Source organism: Pholcus phalangioides, unplaced genomic scaffold, assembly GCF_987345545.1.
Source record: "Pholcus phalangioides strain wild (caught in Gottingen) unplaced genomic scaffold, Ppha-v1.0 ptg000016l_1, whole genome shotgun sequence".
Taxonomy (NCBI): Eukaryota; Metazoa; Arthropoda; class Arachnida; order Araneae; family Pholcidae; genus Pholcus; species Pholcus phalangioides.
Genome location: NW_028301609.1, coordinates 6,317,277 through 6,344,953, shown reverse-complemented (window position 1 = coordinate 6,344,953; position 27,677 = coordinate 6,317,277). Strand labels below are relative to the sequence as shown.

Here is a 27,677-nt window from a genome sequence, read left to right as displayed (position 1 = left end):
CACTCACGTTCTTGCAAACTCTCTAGATCAGCGGTTCTCAACCTTTTTTGACTCGCGGAGCCCTTTCAAGTAAGAAAATTCTATGACGGAGCCCCGTAGGCCAGTTTTTTAATTATTTATCAAAGTTACTGATTTATTTTTACTATTTAAAAATATTGACAATTATTATTTTTTTAATTTTAGTTTTTTAAATTTTCTTCTAGCGACCGCGGAGCCCCTGGAGAGTGCACAAGGAGCCCCGAGGGCTCCGCGGAACACCGGTTGAGAACCGCTGCTCTAGATCACTTTTATAGTCCCTAGCTGTAGGACCTAGTCTCTCGTTTTCTGGGCAGAGACGGATTCGTGCTTATAAAATTTTGTCGCTTTTCTCCCATTATGCACTAATTTTCTTAGCCACTCATTCCTAAAATTTTCTACCTCCCCGTCCGAAATTGCCGCCCTGGGCTATAGGTGCTATAATACGCCTATAGCGGTATACTAGTGAAAGACACGATATTTGTCAATCTTCCTGGTATGTGTATTCCCCGGAGATGCGAACAAAAACTTACACGCATTGCTTGGATGGTGAAAGATTTTTATTTTATTTCGTTTCAAGATGCATACTATGATTGCGCGGGGCAGTTCAATATCGTTGCCAGTTTCGGCCGTTGCTGTTTCCGTTATCTTGCCGCAGATGCGCATTGTTGCTGGCCTTGATCTTATGTGCGTTGATGGCGTCAATCACGGCCATGTTGCCATCGTGCCTGAGGCAGTGGTCGACGTAATCGGGGCCGAGGATCTCTTCTTCCATGGTCATCCTCAGACCCATCGTGGCTTTCACCAGCTTGTTCCAAAAATGAAATAAAACAACAACTTTTTAGTCAACTCCAAAGACACATGTTGAAATATTTCGCGACAGTTCGCTCGCTGTAAAAGAATATTTTTGCGGGTACGGTATTCTTGCCAGAGTTTCACATTCGACCCAGATCCGCCTTAAGGTGTGTGCGAAAGGTGCAAAATCGCACAGGGCCCCCCCCCCCCCGCTTCGGGAAGTCCGGTACTCCCAGTAAACTGTTACAAGCTCTTCATCAGTTCTTAAATTATTTCTTTTATTAATTCTGAGTTTTCGTTGATTCTGGAATTCCTTTTTTCCGTTAATTCTGGATTTCCATCAATAGTGGGATAAGTAATTTCATTAACGCTGTGGAATTTTTTATCCCCCTATTAATTCTGGGTTTTCATCAGCTCTGACGTTATTTTTTTCATGAATTCTGTAGTTATTCTTTTAATTAATTCTGCACTCATTTTTTCAAAATATGTGAAAACGGGGCAAGGGGGTCCTGAGCATTTTTGATGCCCCGGACTTGTTGAGAAGCAACGGATGTCGCTATTATTTTCCCACCGGGACCCTCGTCTTATACGGGCGGCCGTGATTTGATCTCTCGGAGAACCTGCTCTGCTGGGGGCCCCCGGAAGGGGCAGATTCCGAGCTATAGGTTCCCTCATCTTGCCTTCTTGGCAATCTTGATGAGAGGAATCAATCGGGCAGATAACGCACCACACTGTACTGGGAAACACGATTCATGCTATAGCCATAACCGCGGTACCATTAATACTCATAAATCCAAGGACCGCTTACGCTGCTTATCACGATGAACCCAACAGCAGGGAGATACCGCAATAATATTACATGCATAAATCTAATATTATATATGAGACCGGGAAAATAAGATAAGGTCTCAAAAATACGTACGTAGAACAGTATCGCGGATGAGAACACACTCCATGAGATAAGAACTCCACAAGCGACTGCCTGGGCCCCTATCAGGGCCCATCCTCCACCTTTGAAGAGGCCTGAAAGTCCTCTGGTGTAATTCCTGATGTAGTCTCTCTCCGGGAACAGACCGATAGCCAGCATTCCCCAAATGCCTCCGACTCCGTGTACGGCAAAAGTGTTGGTCGGATCGTCCACTCTAAGGGTGTCCATCAGCGGGATGCAAAACAAGACCAGCAGAGCTGCCACCATCCCGATCACTATGGATTCCCAGGGCCGGAAAATAGCACAGCCGCCTAAAATGAAAGATAAATGGGAAATAAAAAATTGAATATTCTTATATGAGGATTAACATACAACGCGAATCTCGTAACATCAATCACTTTCGTCTACTCATGTGAGGACACTGTTGCCCACAAAAAAAACCATGGTCGAAAGTGTCAAAATTAGAGCTTTCGTCGGTGGATGTTTTTTCTAGAGCAATGTTTCTCGATCGCCGGGCCTTGACATCAGTCAAACCGGACCGTGATTAATTCACCGTTATGTGGCGGGACCTTCCACTCACAAAAACGAAACCAACCATGCCGTACGCTACCAAAGGTTGAGAACTATTGTTCTAGAGTAATCTGGCATACTACAAAGGACTGGAGATATCCGCGAGACACCCAGGCTCTGTCACAAGAAGCAACGTAAGCACTTTGCAGGTGGAGGATCCGGGTATCTCAGGCAAAAGACAATTAGTACCATTACTACAAAGGACAATAGCCTCGAATGATCATGGCTGGAGACGGTTTCGGCCATGCACATAGTGAGGCGACCAAGAGGTACGGCAGTGAATAACAGAGACTAGGAATGAAAGCAATTGTATTGTTTTGTTCTACACCGCACATGCTCGAGAAGCGAGGCAAAAGTCCCGTTTACATGTGCAAAATTGTATTAGCATTGGGAGTTCTATCACCCGCTTGGCGACTTTTTTTGCTTCGTAAGAAAAGAAATGGCGAGAAATCATTTGTGAAGATTCTAAAAGCGGATTTAGAACCCACTTTTTCTATTCCCCATGTGAACGAGGCTAAACAGGCCACTCAACGAGGTGCGGGAATTGATAGATAGACGGAACCGAACCGCTCGTCACCATTCTGGGACCCTGTACCTCGTCGCTCCACTATGAGCGCAGCCTACGACTACCATCCAACCAAATAAGTTCAATCAGTAGACGGAAGGGGGAGAAACTACTATACTGAAAGACTGCCCTTAGGAGTGTGCGATAAGTACGGTCGCATCGCATCCCGTTCTTTCTGGGGGGTCTCACAGTCACGGTAATAAAACAGAAAAACCATAAAAAAATCGTCTAATTAATCCTTTTTTTCATCAAAAATGGTATAGAGATAACAAAAATGCACGTTTACTCCAATCCATTTTTGATTCTAGTTGTTGGCCAAAAGGACAAATTATGCAAAATTGCCCTCCCAAATTATTGAAGCTTTCAACAATTCCGAAAATATTTCTTTCGTTGATTCTCATGGATTCTCAATTTTTCATCGTTCACAGAATTATTTCTTTTGTTGGTTCTGAATTTTCATCGTTCCCGGAATCATTTCTTTCGTTCTTTATGTATTTTCATCGCTCCGAAAATCATTTCTTTCTTTCCTTCTGAATTTTCATCATTCCGGAATAATTTCTTTCGTTCATTCTGAATTTTCATCGTTCAGAGAATCATTTCTTTCGTTCATTCTGAATTTTCATCGTTCAGAGAATCATTTCTTTCGTTCATTCTGAATTTTCATCATTCCTGGAATTATTTCTTTCATTCTTTCTGAGTTTTTATCGTTCTCGCAATCATTTCTTTCGTTCATTTTGTATTTCCATCGCTCCGAGAATCATTTCTTTCGCTGATTCTGAATTTTCATCATTCCTGGAATTATTTCTTTCGTTGATTCTGAATTTTCATCATTACGGAATAATTTATTTCGTTGATTCTGAATTTTCATCGTTCTCGGAATCATTTCTTTCGTTGATTCTGAATTTTCATCGTTCCCGGAATGATTCCTTTCATTGATTCAAAATTTTCATCGCTCCGAGAATCATTTTTTTCGTTCATTCTGAATTTTCATCGTTCCCGGTATAATTTATTTCGTTGATTCTGAATTTTCATCGTTCCCGGAATCATTTCTTTCGTTCATTTTGTATTTTCATCGCTCCGAGAATCATTTCTTTCGTTCATTCTGAGTTTTCATCGTTCAGAGAATCATTTCTTTCGTTGATTCCGAATTTTCATCGTTCCCGGAATCATTTCTTTCGTTGATTCCGAATTTTCATCGTTCCCGGAATCATTTCTTTCGTTCATTTTGTAGTTTCATCGTTCCCGGAATCATTTCTTTCGTTCATTTTGTAGTTTCATCGCTCCGTGAATCATTTCTTTCGTTCATTCTGAATTTTCATCGTTCAGAGAATCATTTTTTTATTCATTCTGAATTTTCATCGTTCCCGGAATTATTTCTTTCATTGATTCTGAGTTTTTATCGTTCCCGGTATAATTTATTTCGTTGATTCTGAATTTTCATCGTTCCCGGAATCATTTCTTTCGTTCATTTTGTATTTTCATCGCTCCGAGAATCATTTCTTTCGTTCATTCTGAGTTTTCATCGTTCAGAGAATCATTTCTTTCGTTGATTCCGAATTTTCATCGTTCCCGGAATCATTTCTTTCGTTCATTTTGTAGTTTCATCGCTCCGTGAATCATTTCTTTCGTTCATTCTGAATTTTCATCGTTCAGAGAATCATTTTTTTATTCATTCTGAATTTTCATCGTTCCCGGAATTATTTCTTTCATTGATTCTGAGTTTTTATCGTTCCCGGTATAATTTATTTCGTTGATTCTGAATTTTCATCGTTCCCGGAATCATTTCTTTCGTTCATTTTGTATTTTCATCGCTCCGAGAATCATTTCTTTCGTTCATTCTGAGTTTTCATCGTTCAGAGAATCATTTCTTTCGTTGATTCCGAATTTTCATCGTTCCCGGAATCATTTCTTTCGTTCATTTTGTAGTTTCATCGCTCCGTGAATCATTTCTTTCGTTCATTCTGAATTTCCATCGTTCAGAGAATCATTTTTTTATTCATTCTGAATTTTCATCGTTCCCGGAATTATTTCTTTCATTGATTCTGAGTTTTTATCGTTCCCGGTATAATTTATTTCGTTGATTCTGAATTTTCATCGTTCCCGGAATCATTTCTTTCGTTCATTCTGAGTTTTCATCGTTCAGAGAATCATTTCTTTCGTTGATTCCGAATTTTCATCGTTCCCGGAATCATTTCTTTCGTTGATTCCGAATTTTCATCGTTCCCGGAATCATTTCTTTCGTTCATTTTGTAGTTTCATCGCTCCGTGAATCATTTCTTTCGTTCATTCTGAATTTTCATCGTTCAGAGAATCATTTTTTTATTCATTCTGAATTTTCATCGTTCCCGGAATTATTTCTTTCATTGATTCTGAGTTTTTATCGTTCCCGGTATAATTTATTTCGTTGATTCTGAATTTTCATCGTTCCCGGAATCATTTCTTTCGTTCATTTTGTATTTTCATCGCTCCGAGAATCATTTCTTTCGTTCATTCTGAGTTTTCATCGTTCAGAGAATCATTTCTTTCGTTGATTCCGAATTTTCATCGTTCCCGGAATCATTTCTTTCGTTCATTTTGTAGTTTCATCGCTCCGTGAATCATTTCTTTCGTTCATTCTGAATTTCCATCGTTCAGAGAATCATTTTTTTATTCATTCTGAATTTTCATCGTTCCCGGAATTATTTCTTTCATTGATTCTGAGTTTTTATCGTTCCCGGTATAATTTATTTCGTTGATTCTGAATTTTCATCGTTCCCGGAATCATTTCTTTCGTTCATTCTGAGTTTTCATCGTTCAGAGAATCATTTCTTTCGTTGATTCCGAATTTTCATCGTTCCCGGAATCATTTCTTTCGTTGATTCCGAATTTTCATCGTTCCCGGAATCATTTCTTTCGTTCATTTTGTAGTTTCATCGCTCCGTGAATCATTTCTTTCGTTCATTCTGAATTTTCATCGTTCAGAGAATCATTTTTTTATTCATTCTGAATTTTCATCGTTCCCGGAATTATTTCTTTCATTGATTCTGAGTTTTTATCGTTCCCGGTATAATTTATTTCGTTGATTCTGAATTTTCATCGTTCCCGGAATCATTTCTTTCGTTCATTTTGTATTTTCATCGCTCCGAGAATCATTTCTTTCGTTCATTCTGAGTTTTCATCGTTCAGAGAATCATTTCTTTCGTTGATTCCGAATTTTCATCGTTCCCGGAATCATTTCTTTCGTTCATTTTGTAGTTTCATCGCTCCGTGAATCATTTCTTTCGTTCATTCTGAATTTTCATCGTTCAGAGAATCATTTTTTTATTCATTCTGAATTTTCATCGTTCCCGGAATTATTTCTTTCATTGATTCTGAGTTTTTATCGTTCCCGGTATAATTTATTTCGTTGATTCTGAATTTTCATCGTTCCCGGAATCATTTCTTTCGTTCATTTTGTATTTTCATCGCTCCGAGAATCATTTCTTTCGTTCATTCTGAATTTTCATCATTCCTGGAATTATTTCTATCTTTAAGTTATAATTTTTATTGCTTTTGGGATTGTTTCCAAATACATGAGAGAGATTTTTTTCATTTATTAAAATTTTTTCATTTTTTCATCTATTAAAATTTTTTTCATTTTTTCATCTATTAAAATTTTTCTTCCCTTCTGAATTTTCATCAGTTCGAATCTTACATCAGTTTTTGCCGTTAATTTTAATGGTGTGTTCATAATTTTGTATTAATATTTTTCACATCCCTTCATATATATTGTGTAGTGATGATGTATAAATGTTTTGGAGACGAAATATCAGGGCGGAAGGAGCTCCCTCGAAATATTTTTGGGGCAACTAAATTGTCACGACGCTCCTGGCCTGCTATTATTTCCGCATTGAACCTCGGATCTGTTAAGGGCGGCCGTGCAGGGCCGTCATTTCAACTTTTTCCAGGGGGGCGGCAAAGCACATATACTTAATGTATGTATTTTTAGTGTATTTTCAAAAGCCAGGAATGGTGAGCAACGCCCCCCCCCCCCTAAATGACGGGCCTGCGGCCCTGCTTACACTTCACCGTATGCGGCTTCTGAAGATGAATACCCACGAATGCACTAAAACTTAATGCAGTGTTTCCTCAAACTTTTTTTAGTCCGTGGCCCGCTATGACCATATTTTATTCCCGTAGGCCTCTCTTGTATTATCCAGGACCCTACCCCCTCACCGCCTGGAGAGACTCGCCCTGCTTGTTGAATTGAATCATAACTAAATTTAAAACTTTCGGGGAGGATCCCCGGCACGGTAGTTGCTGTAACATATTTCTTACACGTACAGATGTTAGGCCACACACTTAACATCAAAATCTCTTGTGCTGCAATGTGGGCGGGAAGGAACATATGCTAAAATATCATTTGGTTGCCTGGGCTGTCTTTGCCAGATGCAGGGCATCTTGACAATTTACTTTGCTTCAAAAATGTTTAGAACCCTTCCCCCCAGCACTAGAGAACTATCGTAATTTCTATACCCCTAAAACTACCGAAGAGGGCTTTTTTGACAGCTATTGCAAAAATAAATGACACGGCTGTAAATGTGGATTTATGCGGAATGCAAGAAATTTTATGCCGAGTCCTGCCCTCAGTGTGGATTTATCTTGGATTACAACAAGTGTCATATGAGACTGTCTTGAACTATCGTACCCAATTTGCTAAAGACTAAGGATGCGGTCATAGAAACACATCTTCTTGCGGTAGGTTATTAGTTGATGTAGATATAATAAAAAAAAATTTTTTTTCATATGAGTATATACTTTTAAGTTTATCAAATAAGAACTAATAATGTTTCCCATTTTTTTACATTATGTATACATTAAAAAATGTATTATATTACTTTAATTAAACCATATATGAAAAAATACAAGATTTTTTTTTAGAGTAGAATCTATGCCTCTCATGCAATCCACTTTTAATAAATACGATGCTAGATGGCATTTACCTCTCTATCCATTCTAAGTATGTAAGCAGAGCCACCTTTAGGGGTGTGCGACAAGTGAGTTTGGGGAACCACACTTACAGTAATATGGAAGTGAAAAACATACTGTACACACACAGGTAAAAAAAAAAAATATATATTTTTTTAAAATTAAAAATTATTTTTTTTTGTAAATATATATGTATACAAAAATAATTATTTTAAGAAAAAGGAAAAAAAAATATTTACATGACAATGAAATTGAACCCCATGCATGGTTCGAAAAGTGTAGGCGTTTCTGAAGGGTGTCTATGCCTAACTGCATTCAAAATGCCAACCCTTGTTCCCGACGCCTGCCTTCTCAAAAACATGTTGGACAATGAAAAAATGTTGAAAAATACAATATTTGAAAAAAATATATGCAGAGGTTCTCAGATATTATAAGCTCAAAGAAGTTTGAAAAAGATATATACAAAGTTACAAGAATACAATAATTACAGTGAATATTTTACAAGGATTATGAAAAATGTCAAAAATAAATTAAAGTCCAAAAATGTAGTCAAACATTTTTCATAATTTTTGTAAAATATTCACTGTAATTATTGGATTCCTGTAACTTTGTACATATCTTTTTCATACTTCTTTGAGCTTATATATACATGATGTGAAGCTCTGTATATAATTTTTACAAATATTGTATTTTTTAACATTTTTTTCATTGTCTTCTTTTCGTCCAACATGTTTTTGAGAAGGCAGGCGTCGGGGAACAGGGTTGGCAATTAGGCATAGCCACCCTTCAGAAACGCCTACACTTTTGGAACCATGCGTGGGGTTTCCCTGATGATACATACATATATATTTTTTTTTTGCAGTAAAAAAGAAAAGGAGTCTGAGCTTCAACTGATATGATTCTGAAATTTCACCCATTCTGTGAAATTTTCATCATTTCTGAAATTATTTCTTTCATCTGAATTTTCATAATTTCCGAGTTTTTTTTTCTTGTTTTAATTCTGAATTTCTATCAATTACGGAATTATTTTTCTCGTTATTTCTGAATTTTCATAAATTCTGGGATTTTTCCCTCTCATCAATTTCGAATTTCTATCTCAACTCTGGGGTGTTTTCCTCTCATTAATTCTGAATTTTACTTCCGATTCCCCTCTCCTACAAAATGTATTAAATCTGGACTGAGGAGCCCCAATTTACTTTTGCACTTGGCCCCGTGGCGGCCCTTTATGAAAGTAATCAATAACTGAAATTCCATGTTGATGATTTTAATGAATTGTCCGCAATCATCATAAATGCTGATCATTTTGACGAAATGCTCTTTGGTTTGGTTTGACATGATTTTCCGTTATTTCCTTTTTCTCACCATATTTCATTTATGAGCCTTATTTCTTCACATCTAAATTTTTTTTCACGGCCCTCTATGCTCCCCCCAACCATTTTCATGTGGATTCCCTCCACTTATAATATCCCAGGAACAAAAGGGCTCCAGGGTGAGAGCCACTGATTTTATACAAATCATTGAGCTCAATGTCTTGCTTTTGATAGAGAATATATGGATAATTGGCCATCAGCAATCGATAAAAGTTAGTAGGGAGTGATAGGCCCGAATTCCCAAGTGCACCAAATCAATTGGAGGTCGATAAAATGGCAGCATCCCAATCTGATCACGAATTCTGCGCGTCAGCTTAGAGCTATAAAAGGTCATGATGGTTCAACGGCTTGGGATGTTTTACCTTGGCCAGGGTGACCCTTACCAGTCACGGGCCCCCTCTTCACAGGGAAAGAAAAATTTACTTCTAATTGCTTATACAGTGTGGAATAAGGGCAATTTATTATTACTAAAGTAAATTCATTTTTATTCTGCGAATGTGGGACCGCAATTGTATCACAAAGCCCTGGCACCACATCTCACGTTAGGATCTCGTTAGCCTAGGATGACTTCGATATTTCTTTCCGAAATTAAATTTTTCACAAAAGTCTCCAATCCCAACCATTTGATTATCCAAACATCCATATTGCCTCCCACTTGGGGATGGGCCGTGCATCATCATAGGCGGGAGAAGTTTTAAAAAAAACACAGCATGGCGGAAAGGAACAAAAAAAAAAAAAGTGAAAAAATGAGGCTTCTTGTTCATCATCCGAAAATAAGGAACCTCCTCACTTCGTGATAAACTTCGAACGATTTACGCTCCTTTTTTTGTTTTTGAAAGTCAGGTTTGGGGTACCAGAAGGGACCCGTAAAAGAAAGATCATGACCCATTAAGATACGCAGCCTATGATGAAGAAGAGAAGGTCGTGCCAGTAGCATGACACTATGCATATGGTTCCTATGTGCGTGTGTGTATATATATATACAAAGGTGCGAAAAAAATCGCCGAGTGAGAACCGTGACTCCCCTTTTAATGTAAACATGCGCGATCACAAGCCCGTAAGAGTAAACACGGTGCATGTTATTTCTAAAGAAATAGTATTAACATGGGGCTCTCTCCTTCTGTGATGAGAAAAGTCTTTCTCACTCACTCCAGTCCCTTTGTATTAACAGCTATACGTCTTGAAGTTCGGATGATATGTATTCTGGTAGCTCCCAAAGCTTGCTGTTGGCTATCATGAATGGCCACATGGTGGAAGATTAAATCCCAAGGGCCCGGGATGGCGTGAGAAGACGACTCCAAAATATAAATGGGAGAAGGGCCCTGTAAATGATTATAATGTTAGTCTGTTAGATGTTATATTTTTATTATAGTTCTTTGCGATGCGCAAAATCTGAACTTGAGAGGGCAACTGCACTAACCGGCAATCTTAAAAGAGTGTTAAACTTAAGTGATAAAAATTGAAAAATAAAACTTCTAAACATATGACGGTCGGCTCCGCTTAATCGGATATAAACGATTCCGGCACACAATATCGGATTATGCGGGGAACAATTCAATTGCCATTTTACAATGTTAGTATAGTTTGTATATTGAAAACTGATGAAGGATCAGTACTAATAAAACTTTTCGAATAAATCAGTCATTGAAAATGAAATGAACATTATATTTAATTACAATTATCACAATACCTGAATTTTTTCATTTAATTGCGAAAGTTAGCGACCTCCCATTGTTGGCTCAACACACAACAAAAATAAAATAACTAAATATACGTATATTGAAGATAACTTGAATACTTTTGGAGGTCAGTACCTACTCTCAAATGTATTATGTAAAATGTATATTCTCTTAGGGCCGTATTCACCGACATGGTTTAAACTGTAGTCACAATTTTTGGATAAGAGATCAACATAGATTGGTTAAAAACCTGAATTTAACCAATTCGTCTCGATCTCTCATCAAAAAATTATGACTATAGTTTAAACCATGTCGGTGAATACCGCCCTTAACCTAGTAACATACGGGGGCGCGGTATCCCAGGTCAATAAGGTACTCGCCTAAAGTGTCAAAGGATGTTTAGAGGTGTCGCGATTTCGATACTCCGTTCGTCCTTTTCAGAAAACTTTCATGACACAAGGGGACAACAGAAACGGCGACATGACCACAGAAAACAATTGCTACCGCAGGGAGTCCCCCATCGAGGGGTTAGCGCACCAACCTCTCGATGAGTATAAAAAACAAGCCTGCCGAATTGTAGGTCCCGGTCAAAAATGATCAAATATAATAGTAACATATTTTTCATCAGTTTCAAATGTTTCATTCAATAAAAATATTATGTGTATAGCGGTTGATGTGTATTAACAGTTGACACGTGAAAAGTAATATTCGATTAAGTGGGGAACCTTACCATTGTTTCTATAAGAAAAATTTTAGTTTCGGAGGATTTTATCCGCTATTCCATTGGCCGAGGCCGACTGTCTATCGTCATGGGCAATGTACTGTTGTACTACTGATTGAGTTGTGCCGGAAGTGTATGTAGTGTTGTGAGTGATTTTTTTTTTTTTTGTGCAGCCATCTAAATATTTCAAATTGGGAGTGAAGTCTAGTGATCTAGTATTTGTGTTTTGCTGACTTTTGATGACAAGGGGGGAGGGGGTCAAAAATGGCTGAAAATCTGTTTACGCAATACTTGAATGGTCCCTTAGGAGGAGGACGAGTAATTTCGATATGGGTTCAAATAAAATTATACCTTCATACTTAGGTTCACCAGGAAATAGAGGAGATATGTCCATCGAGGGGAACAGGGAATGGCAAAATTTAGAAATCACAAAATTTCGCCAAAAAATTGCAATTTATGGCTTTAAATGCAATTTGCTAATTACTGCTAAAATTGCTGAAGGGTGTGGAAATAAAGGGCTGCAACATAAATCGCAGTTGACAAAAATTAACAGTATTTCACGGAAAAAATATTCAAATGATCTGATGACCATAATTCATTCAGAAAAAATGCGGTAAAAACTGGGATTTTAAATAATAATACGTAAAATACGGGACATCGCGAATTGTCTACAAAAAAAGTATACATAATCACCGATCGTAATTAAAATTGCTGAGAAATTTTGGGGGAAAAAAAACGTTGACACCTGACAAATATGCGAGATTGATATTTATAAGTTTAGCCATAATTATCATAATAGGCCTATAATTTATATTATGGAAACGCTATGTGTGTGTATTACGACTTTAGTAATTCAATTATAAAGTCAAATTACAAATTCAATTAAGTATCGTTGAAAAAAACGGGACAAATGTATAAAAAAAGTCGGAAAAACGAAAATCACACACGAATGTCCCGTAATACGGGACACAAGTGGTCCGTCAAACTGTTTTAGGAGTCTTACTGATCCCTTGTTTTGAAGAAAAGTTGAGGAACACTGTCCTATATGAATAATTTTGTTGAAGAGGGAAAAATTATGTAAATAAACACACACTATACACACATGACGCTATTTTGTACGTTCTTTTTTAACAATGAGGAATGATTTTTCGACTGAGATAAGTAAATCCGATAATAATATTCAGTACTTTTTTTCCGGCATGTAAAATATTGATTGGGGCACGTACTATTTCAAATCACACAAGCCGCGGGACTGCCATTGCCACAATCCGTTTCTACATTGGTTTCACCTTCAAAATATTGATGAGCGGTGCATGTGCATTGTTATTACTGTCGTGTGTGTGTGTACACACACAGGAAGTACCGCCAAAATACACACAATGAAATCTGGTGGAACTGATAACACTTGCGGTTCTGGAGGGAGGGAGGGAGGGATAAAACAGAACCAAAAATGGAATGTGAAGCACGAAATAAACGCTCTCTCTCTCGGTAATGGCCGATTTGCGGTCACAGGAAAAACCGCAAAAAGTTTTTAAAAAAATGTTGTAGTCAATGATGCTATGAATCAGTGGTTACAAAGAAAAACAAAACTGTAATTATCCCTGAGTGTCAGATAAATTATCATAATTATACTACATAATGATAATTATGTTTATCTCGTGAAGACAACTTGCTATTCGAAGAAGACATCAAAACGAATCCCTAGCTTATCTTAAAAGATGTCATCACAAATTCAGTTATCACGCCACTTCGGTTATAAGATCTGGTCCTGGACCATTCCCATAATGAACGAAAGTGCTGAAATGAAAAGGAAAATACATTGAGGGTGGCTGAAAGTTGCCAGTTGTCCCGTATATATATGGGATTCAAGCCCATATGCCGGAGGGGGGAGGAGTAAGTTGCAATGCATATTCATTAATTATTGGGGGAAGGAGGTCAACCTCCTTGAAAAATTTATTGAGGGCACAAACAACCTCAGCACGCCCCCCCGCGTCAAGTTCCAGCGCCTATTACAGTGAACAACGTTTATGAACTTCTTTCACTTTTAACGTCAAAGACATGCGATGACCTCGGATACAGCGTCACACCTTCCAGCGATTTAGCTTTCGTGATTTTCTTCCCAAGGAATTGTGAAATTCACACAAACTTTAAGCTCATCAGAACTTCTTAACTGCCAGTGATCCGAATCAGAAACCTAAAAATTTGATTAATTTAAAATATACCGTATACACAACCGGACCCCGATGTAACAAACTCCGATTCAACAAATTCCTTGACTGAATTATTTTTTTAGAAGTTTCTTTGTATATATTTGCGTCAAAATCTCAATCTCGATGTAACGATTTTTCTAGATTTAACGAATGAAAGTGTGGGTTTTATTTGATTCGTTAAATCGAGGTTCGGCTGCATTTTTTTTCTTTAAAAAGCATTTAGCCCCCCCCCCCCGAATGTTTGAGATTCCAAACTTAATGTGAAAAAAATATATAATTTTTTCACAGATTTCAGCACTTAGGGGGATGTTCAAGTATTAAGTCAACAAATATTTAGCCATTTTTGACCCATGCCCCCTTTTCAGCAAAATTTCGTCATCTCCCCCCCCCCCACCCTCCTAACACATATTGGTGGGATCAGAGACAAACGCGGGAGGGATATAGGAGGGACTTGTTCCCACCAGACGATCAAAATTTATTTTTTTAATGCGAAAAATATTTTTTAAAAAATTCGAAAGAAAATACTTTTATATGTTAATATAATCGATTTCTGTCAATTTCAATGCTATTTGAAGGCTAAGAACTCGAAATTTATTTTTAAGAAATTCATTGATACCCCACCCTTTAAGCCATATATGGTAAACGCTTGGCCTGCTTACCAAATGTGGCCCTGGGAGTTATCTGATGTGGCCTGCCCCCCCCCCCCCCCCAAAACTAATTTTGTAAAAAAGAACTAAGCAGCACATCTAGATCGCTTAAGTGTCCCATGGCACACTTTGAGAGCATTCAAGCGGCTCGTGGCACATTATCAGATCACTCAAGTAGGCCCGTGGCACATTCAAAGATCACTTAAGTGACCCGCGACACAGTTCCAGAACACTTAAACGATTCGTGGCACCTTTAGAGATCTCTTGAGTGACACGCGGCACAATTTTGGAGGACTTTTAGAGCACAGAGCGACCCCCAGTGCGGCTCTGCATCACTCAAGTTATACGAGGCACATTCCCAGATTACGTGAATGATTCGAGGCATAATTACGGATTGCTTGAGTGACGCGCGGCATAGTTCCAAAGCCCCGGACGCATTACCAGATCACTTTGATCCGCGAAACATCTAGAGATCACTGAAGTGGCTCTGTAGGGGACTTTTCAATAGGAAATATGTTAATTCAGGTGCTCACAAACTAGTGAAAGGTTTTTCTCGTTTTTTGGCACACTGAGTAAGATGTCATTAAGAATATTTCATATTCTTATAAAGGGTGGTTGGTGACATAAGCATCGTTCAAACCCCCCCCCCCCCGTCATCAAAAGCCAGCAAATACAGAACCCGGTCCCTATCCATGCTGACATAATACTTGAATGACCCCCCCCCCTTATGCTAGAAATTTATTTTTCTTAAATTTCCTTCCTTTATTTTACTTATTTTTCTTCAATTTTCTTAATTTCTGTAATCTTATTGATTTTTCTTAATTTTCCCTAATTATTATTTGTTATTATTCATTAATTTTCTTCAATTTTTTTTCATTAATATTATGTTAAAAATTCATTTCTCTTAAATTTTCTTCATGTATTTTGTTTTAAATATTTATTTTTCTAAATTAATATTTCTTATAATTACATTATTTTTCTCTTAAGCTGTCATATTTCAATATTATCTTGTTTAGTTTTTCTTACATTTTGTTATCATTTTTATTTTTCTAAAATTTCCTTAATATTTTATTTAATTTTCTTGAATTCGGTCAAACACCTGGGAAACTAACATGGGATATTCTGTTATATTTACGCAATTTCTGTTTTATGGTGCGCAAAACATCCATCGAAATCCGTGATCCGGCAAGTTCCGTGGTCCATCTGAGCTGTGGGTCAAATAGGACAGGGTCCTTTCATAGTTATAGCGCGGAAAAAAAAAAAAGATTCATCTCAAGTCCTCGAACTGGAGCCCTGTCCATCTCCTCCGTGTTACAACCCTTGCAACCAACGAGTTGCGGAAAACCGCTAACCACATCCAAACACGGGTTCATGGGCGTACGCAGCGAGGGGCAGAGGGGGACACCTGTCCCCTCCTAGAAGAGAAATTAGTGCAGTAATTGGCACACACACACACAAGCACAGACGTATGAAATTAGTATCGGTGAGTTGCCCCCCCTCTAGTTCATATCATGGGTACGCCCTTGCACGGGTTGCCAATCGTCATTTCATTGGAAGCTTGTAGGTACCGCCATCTACCTTCCACATTAGAAGTGAATGAATCCAGTGAATCTACTTTTTTTGGAATGTGGTACTTTCTTCAGGGTAATCCAGCGCACGCCCACATTTGTATCTCGATTAATGGAAACCCGCATGATTTCAATAGTCAACATTTGGGTTATCACCGTGATATAACGCCCCCCCCCCTCTTCTCCTCTACCCGATTATTTTCGACCATAGATAGATAGATAGAACAGCTCACAACCCCGGTCTGATGAAAAGCACCTCACTTCCGTTACCTCAAAAGAGGCAGAGTTGCGTCGGAAAAGTTAGCAAAGATTTATACTGGTGGCTCCCCTTGCCCAGTGCTCGCAAGTATCGAATCACTCGTGTCGTTCTCCCCATGAAGACAGCCATCAAGTCAATGCAACGTACAAGCCATTTGACTAAAATGTACAGCTGAACCCAATGACTAGGGAGAAAAATTGAACGTGTGCGCCCACATAAGAGCCGGAGACCGCAGCCTGGGATTTCAAAAGAAGTGTGGAAAAGACTTGTGGGCAAGTAAGAAGAAGTTGGCATGTTCAAGTGGGAGAGATTTCAGAATGGTCTAAATACACAATGTATACAAAATATATATATACAGCGCCTACACTGTGCGACGGGAAACAAAGAAACAAAGCCTCCGTCCACAGTGCTGGGCAGTTTTGTTTCCCTTTCCTTTTACGGAATATGCAATACACACACAGAGCCTCCACTCCGATGGGAATAATCTCCTCCTTTGACAGTGCTGGACATTCACATTTGAATTACTCGCATATATTATTTACATACTTTCGACCATAGGCGGAGATAGACTTGGAATTCTGTGGGGGGCACCATGGTCATTAATGCTGGGAGGGCACGATGATGATGATGTCAATTCACATATACACATATACATTAGATCGGTCGACTCCATCTTCACCGGGGGGGGGGGGGGGAAAAGACGACATTGCCCCACCATGCCCCCCCCCCCGTATCTCCGCCCATGCTTTCGACTCGTTAAATAAGATGACACGCGTAAGAAGCACCACCACGATGCTCAAATTCCAGTGTTTTTCAACATGTGGTCCGCGGGATAATTTCCATTTGCTAGTCATTACATTTTGGACTTTATGTGGCTTGGACTTGTCCACTCCAGGATGGGGGGGGGGGAGAGGGAGGGGTTAACAGGGCTCCAGCTCGGGACCATTCTTATAGAAAAACTTCACACTATATAAATTCAAGGGCTGAAAAATCTGTCCAGTGGATCACTGCCAGAGATCACGGCCTAGGCAGGAGTGGATCCAGGACGATGTGTGTCGGGAGGGGGCGATTTATTGTGTAAGGTTCGTTGTGTTGTTCCTCCCGTATTTTACAGGATAGACTCATTTTACCGTTATTATTCGGTTATTTAGGACGGGGGGGGGGAGGTGGTCATCTCCCTCTAGATCCCCGCGTGAGCCTGGGAGCAGCACTTCTGCAGGATGTGGGGGGGGGGTGTGGCATGGGGTTTTCGCTCATGAAAGTTTCCTATTGGTATGCCCGTGACATCAAATTTTACCAGTGAAGGAATGCGAATGATGAATACTGATGAGCTCGAAAACAAATTGCTATACATATATTTCACAATTGGAAATAAATATTAAAATTTTCCAATTTCAAATAAAAGAGGAGAGAGGGAGGAAGATAAAAACACATTGAAAAAAAAATCGAATGAAATAATTTTTCTAAGAAATTCCTTAATCATTGCGGGAAAAAGTTCACTTCGGTCCGTTGATTGAAGACCTCAACAGCTATTGGAAGCATGAAAGTCATGTTATAGCGAGGTAGGTAGATGGTAAGCCGAGACGGAATCGGCTATGATACACGCACGCTCAGGTTTTCCAAATTGGCAGAGCAATGGCCTCTCTCGACTAGACGGAAAACTGATCCCGCTTAAAGGTATTACAACGTGGAATAAACCAGATGTGAATCGGAAGATCCTCCATTTCCTGTAATTTAGTCCTACACTGAGGAGGACAAAAAAGAATTTCTACTTGGACTTGAATCGGAATCTGTTTCTGGTTTTTCTTCTGGTTACAATTTCCTTTTTTCCTACTTCATCTCCTATAACTTCTTATTCTTGATGAAGGAACCTCTTAAGAAGCTGTTCCAATGAAAGATTCCTATCTGTCACTCAACAAGGAGTGGGGGAAAGAGGGAAGGAGACACTCTAGATTTCTAGTGTCAACACTTGATAAACGCCTCCGTTTTAAGCCCTGGCCCTCCTTAAGAATATATCGGGGAGGCCCCCCCCCTTTTTTTTTTCTAAATCCATGTAGGTGGTGTGTGTGCGCGAAGATATATACAGTGCACCAAAATGGCACTTGACCTTTACCAACGTCTTCTCGAGTTCCGATTACAGCACTTTACCGCGTGTTAAACACATTCGTGAGTGGCTCCCTCTGCGGGTCGAATGTTGACCTCTATCCTTGAGTGAGTCGGATATATATATATAGGCTTTTAATTGATCTAATTTGAAAACGGTGATTAATATATGAGGAAAAAATTGTGTTTCGGTTTTGTTTATCATCATTGCTGATTACGACTTAATGGGTAGGCCTACCCGTTTTTTTTGGTTTTTATTATTATCTGTGATAAATTCTCAAAACACTGCTCCCTCTATCGAAGGAAAGTGAATCTCATGGAATTAAGTGGTTGTTTAGCATCGTTATCAGGTGAAGCCCAGAGGCGCATTTTTGGTTTGGCCACCGAGCGTGGTGGGCTACACAAATTTAGCCGCCCTCCTCCTATTTGGTGTAGTCTAATTTTTCTTTTAAAATAAAGTTTTGTCCGACACGGTCCCGTCCCTTGACAGAGGCAATGATTAAAATTGGCTAAAGGCGATATAGCCTTGGCCATGTTCGGTTCAAAAGAAAGGAAAAAGTTTCCATTTCTTTTATTACTCATTCCTCAAATATGACGCCCTAGGCTAAAGCCCGCTTAACACTGCACCTGTAAATGAGTTAAGAATTAATTAATTAATTAATTATAAACACTGTTTCCAAGCCACTCTGTGGATCACTCACATGCTTGCAAACTTTCTTGATTACCCTTCTGGTAGCTTACTGATTGATCCTTCCTGCGTAACGTTTTCGGTCATTCACATGCTGGCACACGGTTTTGGACACTCACATGCGTGCTCGCGAACTAGACCCCCTCTTTTGGTCGCTCACTGAGCTGGTCCCAGGCACACTAGGTCACTTACTGACCTTGGTTCTGCACTCACTACGTCACTAACTGACCTGTTCTCTCATTCTCTAGGTGACTCTTGGTCACTTAATAGCCTGTTTCATCCCTCTCTAGGTCACTCAATAGCCTGTTTCATCCCTCTCTAGGTCACTCAATAGCCTGTTTCATCCCTCTCTAGGTCACTCAATAGCCTGTTTCGTCACTCAATAGCCTGTTTCATCCCTCTCTAGGTCACTCAATAGCCTGTTTCATCCCTCTCTAGGTCACTCAATAGCCTGTTTCATCCCTCTCTAGGTCACTCAATGACTTGTTCCCTCACTCCCTAGTTCATTAAATGAACTGTTCCCTCACTCCCTAGTTCATTAAATGAACTGTTCCCTCACTCTCTCGTGACTCTTTCAGTCGTTCACTGATCTGTGCAGGACCGTCTTAAGAGCATCTTCGGCCCCCGGACTAACTGATTTTCTGAACCTTCCCCCACCCCCCACATCTGACTAGAAGTCATTGCTTACAAATTTGCTTAGTCACGTGCATATGCTTAGTCACGGAAATCTTTACGAGATCTAATTATCACCAGGCCCCCTCTGCACTTGAGTTTCCGGGGCAGTGACCGGTCTCTGGTCTCCAACATGCTTGGAAACTCTCCGGATCATCCGTTCGGTCAGTCACTGAATTAGTCCCTCACTCTCTACGCAGACACGGATTTGTGGTTCCATCTCCTGTGGGGTTTACAAATGTGTTTCCGCCTTCTTCCCACTCTACTAATTTTTTTTCTATCACCCCTTGGGCTACAGCCCGTTCAGCCCCTCTGTAAATAAGCCTCTGGAAAAGCCTTGGTAAATGCTTTCAGTAGAATGTTACAAGAAAATGTTATACGCATATGCAGGGCTGTAACTACGTGTTTGGCAGCCGAGGCAAGCACGCATTTTGGCACCCACTTGTACTGTTGAAGAAGGGGTAAAAGAGTGAAATTTGCTCCCGCGCCCGGGATACCAGACGAGGTTGCTCCGCTCCCCAAGTTGCAGCCCTTCGTATATGAACATAAAAATAAATTACCTTTTGGGTGGGATAATTAAAATTGCGAAACAACGTAAGTAAACCCAAAATATGAAGAAAATGATAGCTAAAAATGTAAGCTGATCTCCCCGTTAGAAAGTCCCACCACAGCGAGCAACAGACCTACACAAAGGTACAATTATTCAATCATTACACTTCATTCATAGTTAGAAAAATTGATGGCAGATGGCAGCACTACACATAGCAAGCATTACACAGACATAAACTTTACATAGAGTTTCACGCCCATTCCAACCTGTTCCGCAGAGGAATGTGGATGAGGTGCATATATTGTTTAGCGGATGATGAAGAGGTTCAAGACGTAGTTTTAATGTGGCTGTGACAGCAACATGGGCGGAGATACGGGGAAGGCGTGTGGGGGGGGGGGTGCATTGCCCTCCCAGCGTCAAAGGTGGAGTCGACTGATCTAATGTATATATGAATTGACGTCATCATCATCGTGCCCCCCCCCCAGACTTCCAAGTCTATCTCCGCCTATGGACAGCAGCCCAAAGAATTGAATGCAACTGGTATTGGAGGCTTTGATGAAGCGATGGAATGAGTGCATAAATATTGGTGGAGATTATGTTGAGAAATAAAAACAGTTTTGAAGTGATTGGCACTCTAAGTTATTTTTTAATTAACTTTTGAGACTTACTTAATGACTCTCCTACGTATACAAAGGTTTTTAACAGCTGGCTGATGCGAAGATATATTTTTTGGAAAGAGAGAAAATTCAACTGCCCCTGCGGGGAATCGAACCCATATTCTTTCACTTTCCGGGTGAACCACTAGACTACAGAGGCAGCGAATATCTTTTCTTGGAGCTCGTCTGCACTGAACGGGACCGCACATGGACGGTCGGACACAATTCAGGCCAAAGCTCTCCTACGTATATCCGGTTCCTTCTTCAGTAGCCAAAAAAAAAATAGGAAGATAGCAAAAACGCGAAAACCCATATCCTTTTTTAAGACCTGGAAATTTTTGAAAACACGAATGTTTGTTAAGTATTTGACCCGCACGATGGATCGAGCTCGGTCTTAAAAGGGATATAGTGGGGGTTACTGAACAGGCTCGAAAAAATTTCGGTCATTTTCGAGTTTTTGTCTTGAACAGCGAGTAACTCCCGCTATAAGGGGTCATTCAAGCATTCAAGTATTACGTCAGCATCGGGGGGGGGGGGGGGTTCGGATTTGCTGACTTTTGATGACAAGGAGGGAGGGGGGTTTGAAGGTTGCTTAAGTCATCAACCACCCCTTTTTGAAGATATGAAATATTCTAAGTTGCTGACGCAATTTTGCTGACGGAGGTGGGGGGGGGGGGGGGAGAGAGTCAAAAATAGCTGAAAATCTGCTTACGTAATACTTGAATGGCCCCTAAGGAGCTTTTGCCCTTATTTGTTATCTTCCTATTTTTCTTGGCTACTGAAGAAGAAACGGTATTGTTTGTTCTCAGGTTTACTTACGTTGTTTCACAATCGCAACTATATTATGTTATAATATGTAGGCCTACATGTACGAGTTTGTGAATTATATATGTACGCATAACACACATATATATAGTTACCTGAAACAGCCACCAAGGAGGACATGACAGCGTTCATCATGATTGATACATCGTGTAGGCCTTTCCTCGCGAAGTAGCTGAAACTCACAAACAAAATATAGTGTTAAAGCTGGAGTGAATGGCTGGCTGCCATTCAATGATTAAAAAGGCTTTATAGTAAATGTGCTTAAAAATTATTCTCTGCGTTAATCTAAAATATTCTCAATTTTTGAGGAATAATTCCGCATTACGAGATATGACGAGGTGAGGATTGCATGGGAACAAGGGTGAATTGCAATTGCATTATAATTTGAACGTGCGGTTTTTTTATTTTTAGATCTGAAATGAATGAAATCTCGATATAACGATACTTTGTGGACTAAGCGAAAATCATAAGCCAACCCCCCTCCCTTCCTCCCCCTACTTGAGGAACGAATATTTCCACAAAAAAACTCGGCTTATACACGAGTATATACGGTATATACATACTGTTCATATTTCACTTGAAGCTCTAATTCTTCACCTCTCTTTCTGTGTGTGTGGCCCCTTCAGCACTTGTCGTGGCTCCCCTTTCCATTTGTGGCCATCTTTAAAGTATCCCAGGGCCACAAACGAGCCACATGGCATCAGGTTCTGAACTAATGCAGTATTACACACACACATATAAACGTGCAAAGAAAAATCATTTCACTGGAACTTTTGCTGTCACCTATCGAATAAAAGTGTTAAAATTTTCCGATTGAAGTTGCTGACTGGCTTCTGAATGGCGTAATAAAGTGATAAAAAAAATATTGTATCATATTGATAACAGTTTATAAACTAATAATATATATAAAATTATTAAATTTACTGAATAAATGTTATCAGTTGATGTTTGTGCACAGTAATATAATTATAGAAAATTTCGTCAAGAGCGTCGTCTTGTCATTTTAATGAGTGTTTGCGATTATAAAGAAGACGTCTCACAAAGCCAAGAACGGCTTAACTTTGCAAATTTACTAATATCATTTTACTTTACAAAAATATCAACCGTTAAAATTTTGAAGCAAATTTGATTATTTATACAATATTATTGATTATAAAAATATTTTATTATATCATATTATGTTTTTTTTTAATATAATTCAATAATTAAAAATCTTTTACCAATGTCAATTGAAAGATTATATTTGTTTTATTCGGTAGGTGGGGCCCAGCAGATATTTCAGATCAATGATTTATGTTGTTAACATGTTAGATTGCTGTGGTTCGAAACATGGTGCCATATGGCCCTCTAGCGTCTCTGGGATATTCTGGGGGCGGGAAGTACAGGTGAATATCATATGAAGGGGAACCACAACAAGTGCTGAAGAGGGGCTTCTCAGAGAGAGAGAGAGAGAGAGGGGGGTGATATAGATTTCAAGTGAATTATGTGTGTGTGGTGGGAGAAAATGTTAATACGTTCTAAATCCAGCACAGCATGGAACCAGGACCATCTAAATCCGCGGGCCTCTCATATCCATGAGATCTGGTACTGCACATGATGAGATTTGGTACTACAATTTCTGGATGTAATTAATATGTAAGCTATTACTTTTCTCTCCAGCCACGTACGGGTGACCCCAGAACACTTTGTCAGTGCCGTCTTAATACGTGGGCTTACCGTGGAACGGCCCTGGGGTCTCAAGTTTGAAAGGGGTACTCTTGATAACGATATTTGGTCAAAATTTTCGAGCGTTTCAATATGTGAATAGCATACTAGACAGGCATTTCTATCCAAGTACGGGGCCTTAGAAAAATTACTGTACCTGGGGGGGGGGGGGAAGCCGATGGGCCTCTTAAAACGACCCTGCACTTTTCCTGGGGACCCATGATGTTGAGACGCCCTCTCGGCAAGAGGGAAGTTCACTGATTTCTAGCCCAGGATAAGCGCAGGCCAAGGTCAATATCTCTGAAAATTCATTGGCTCGTCCAATATATGTATTTTATTGTATTTTATATATATATTATTGCTATTATTATTGCATTGTATTATTGATTAAATGCCGTTCTTATTAGGCATTTTTACGTGAATGAATAATTGTGGAACGAATTATCCGTGTTTCCATTATTTCCTATGGGGGAGTTTGATTCCAATAACGAGCGATTCGTAGAACAAGCACGTTCGCGGAACGAATTAAGCTCGTTAACCGAAGTTCCACTGTATTTGAATTTGTGTTTTTTATTTTTAATGTAACTGAAACGGTACTTCGAAGTAACTACGTTAATGAATTCGTTATATACAAACTTTGATTATAAAAAAAATATTTTTTTTTTTCATTTTTCGGCCTTAATTACAACTGAAACGACTTATCAAAGTTTTCATGATGATTAATACATTTTTTTCATAATGTGGTATTGAAAAGGTTAAGTGCTTTTTCTCATTGTGCTCCAACCCTGTGTGCCTCTCCCCAACTTGTTGTACCTTGCTCTAAAAGGTGCCATTCCCCCAAAGATGGTGGGGGGGGGGGAGGGCGTTCTGCATTCTTTATTTCCCATGATTAAAGAAAAGTGAAAGTATAAGTAAGTGAATATAAATAATGATCTGTTTGGATCTGTAACTGAATTCCATACAATGATAATCACCTATAGATCATTCCAATTATTCCTCCCCCAGATGACGCCAATATTGTAGTCACAGCAGCTCTGTAATACCAAGGAAAAAGCCAATTTATTATGGATTTTTTCTGAGATCGTGTCTCGAAATTAAAAGTAAGATAATAAATACGTATAAACAAGCATGTCCAGCTACATGCTAAAAATAAGCAAGGGACATGACAAAGCACCTAATAGAAATATCGGTGGTGAGTCAGCACCTCCTAGAGATAGAAGGCCTCTGCACTGTTTGCCATAAACGTCATTCAGACTACCTAGCAAGTTTGCCGCATTTTGAAACACGGCATCCTAATTCGTTTCTTCTTATTTTGGCGTAGAATCTTCCTGATTGGCTCACAAATACCGCAGAGTGATTGGATGTTGGGCATAGAAATCGCCAATTTTGAGCCCGATCATTTCTATTCTTCACAACGATGATACTGGCGCGAGCATGGAATTTTTCTCCATGAATATTCTGAGGGAAAATAGACTACTTACTGACGTCAGAAGCAGACTGCGGAGGCCTTCTATCTGTAGGAGGTGCTGGGTGAGTGCTCATTAAATGCTCGTAGGGACAATTTAACACCAACGAAGTACTTATATCAGCAGTTGAAATGAATATATTGGCATTGTACCGTAGGTGCTGAAAATTTACGTTACCTAGAAGAGTATTTCCATTTCTCGTTAATTACGCCGAAAGTGCTTCCAGCGCTGAAACCCAGCCAACCCCACCTAATAATGATGATGTAAGAAAAGCACACATTGGTATCTTCATGTGTGATTACTAAGAAAGATCTCTAAGAACTTAATTAATCATCAGGGTTGATGCTGCGAGGTCAGCGAATTCACTCACCATAACATGAACAAGCCAAGTAGAGCGTTAGTCGGGTTGCCCAGAGGAAGTGGCCGAGTTCCTAGGTCGTATCTCCCGATCCTAGGTCCCAAAAGCACAGCTGCGACGAGTCCCATGCATCCACCGACGAGGTGTACGGTCCCGGAACCTCCGATGTCGACGGCTCCCAAGTTGAAGAGGAATCCCTCTCGTCTCCACATCCATCCGGCGGGAACACAGTACACAAAGATCGACAGCAGGGTCACCACGCAGTACGAGGTGAATTTGCAACGCTCAGCCATCGAACCCGAGATCAGGGTCGTCGCCGTGGTCGCGTAAGCCAACTACGTGATAAAATACAGTGCACAAAATGAGTGACATTTACACTTCAATTCGAAAGATATTCAGTTGGAAAAGGTGGATTGGGGAGTTGGAGGAAGAGGAGGAGGAGTCTATTACCTGGAAGACGAACTTGGAATACACGACACCCATCGAGTCTTCGTCAGACTCCGTGAAGAATGATCCAACACTGATCCAAAGGTCTGAGAAATTCTCGCCGAAACTCAGAGAAAAACCGAAACTCCAGTAGGCGAATCCTCCGACGAGAACGTTCGTCGAGTTCTTAACCAAAATGTTCACTTCGTTTTTCCGGGAAACAATCCCCGACTCCAAAAGAGCGTAGCCTGAAATACAGTGAATGACCAAAAATTCAGGATTAATTGATTTTCCACAGTGAGCATGTTAACTCCCTTCACGTGAAGACTTTTGGCAACAAATTTAAACGATCTGTACTTGAAGCATCGGCGATAAATATAAAAAACCGGTTCCTCCTTTTGTTCGCGTGTTCGGGGGGGGGGGGAAATATGAGTGGCGGTAGATTTCTCTTTCACCCCCTCTTTTTCTCATCCGCCCCTATTCCTCTTATAATTAAAAAGAAGAGAGATACGTTATATGGGGGAGGGGAGGGGGGGAAATCACTAAACGGGTGAAAGAAAGAACTTCAAGGGAAAAAAATAACTTCCGTTCAGGGTTACAACGAAGCTTCACGATTATTAAGAAAAGAGGTAAAAAAACAAGGAGTGTGCTTGAACGAATTTCTTTCGTTTTGCGTTAGGACGAGGTATTGGTCTGTGATCAAATAAGGGATTTATTTATTTATGCACATTTCAATGGGCAAGCAGTGCCCAATTATAAACATGGGCAAGACGAGAGAAATACAGTGAAATACAAATATACATGAACAAGCGGAATGGTGATTAAAAACGTGATACGAAAAAATACGTAAGAACCTGATATGGAAATCAATATGAAAATACAGTAAAAGTTTCTCTGCGGAAACCGGAGTGACAAAATTTCGTTCGTAAAAAGGTGGGGGTTGACCGTTAATCAGGGATTTGAAATACATACATTTATTACACAAGATTAAATTATTATTTTCCTGTAAAAGTGGGGTGATCGCATCTGGGAGTGTCAGTCAAGAGGAGTTTTACTGTGTATATAATACACTGCTGTCCCAATACAGTGTCCTAAAAATGACTGGTCTATTTAAAAAAAAAACAACGTGGAGCGATAGAAATAAAACTATTTCTCCTACTTATTTTATTTTTTGCCGGTCCGCAAATTATTTCCTCCTTTATTTGTTTTTTGCCGCGTGGTCCGCAAATTGTTTCTCCTTTATTTATTTGTTTCGCCGGTCCGCAAACTGTTTCTCCTTTATTTATTTGTTTCGCCGGTCCGCAACCTGTTTCTCCTTTATTTATTTGTTTCGCCGGTCCGCAAATTGTTTCTCCCTTATTTATATTTATTTCGCCGGTCCGCAAATTGTTCCTCCTTTATTTATTTGTTTCGCCGGTCCGCAAACTGTTTCTCCTTTATTTATTTGTTTCGCCGGTCCGCAAATTGTTTCTCCTTTATTTATTTGTTTCGCCGGTCCGCAAACTGTTTCTCCTTTATTTATTTGTTTCGCCGGTCCGCAAATTGTTTCTCCCTTATTTATATTTATTTTGCCGGTCCGCAAATTGTTTCTCCCTTATTTATATTTATTTTGCCGGTCCGCAAATTGTTTCTCCTTTATTTATTTGTTTCGCCGGTCCACAAATTGTTTCTCCTTTATTTATTTATTTCGCCGGTCCGCAAATTGTTTCTCTTTTATTTATTTATTTTGCCGGTCCCAAATTATTTCTCATTTATTTATTTCGCCGGTCCACGAATTGTTTCTCCCTCATTTATTTATTTCCCCGGTCCACGAATTGTTTCTCCCTCATTTATTTATTTCCCCGGTCCACAAATTGTTTCTCCCTTATTTATTTATCTAATTCGCCGGTCCGCAAATTATTTCTTCCCGTGCATTTTTCGCTGGTCCACTACTTACTTATTTTGCCGGTGCGCAA

General features: G+C 39.5%; 1 protein-coding gene across 1 annotated transcript; it reads right to left on the bottom strand.

Moving 5' to 3' along the window:
- Nucleotides 1-576: 576 nt before the first annotated feature.
- Nucleotides 577-25,900, bottom strand: LOC149074939 (putative ammonium transporter 3). The gene is made up of 7 exons (XM_089245741.1): nucleotides 25,747-25,900; nucleotides 25,309-25,631; nucleotides 25,116-25,187; nucleotides 24,447-24,506; nucleotides 21,864-21,940; nucleotides 1,733-2,049; nucleotides 577-823 (listed from the first exon to the last, which is right to left on the bottom strand). The coding sequence occupies exons 1-7, from the start codon at nucleotides 25,777-25,779 to the stop codon at nucleotides 623-625; spliced, it is 1,083 nt and encodes a 360-aa protein (XP_089101867.1). The 5' UTR covers nucleotides 25,780-25,900; the 3' UTR covers nucleotides 577-622.
- Between the last annotated feature and the right edge of the window lie 1,777 nt (nucleotides 25,901-27,677).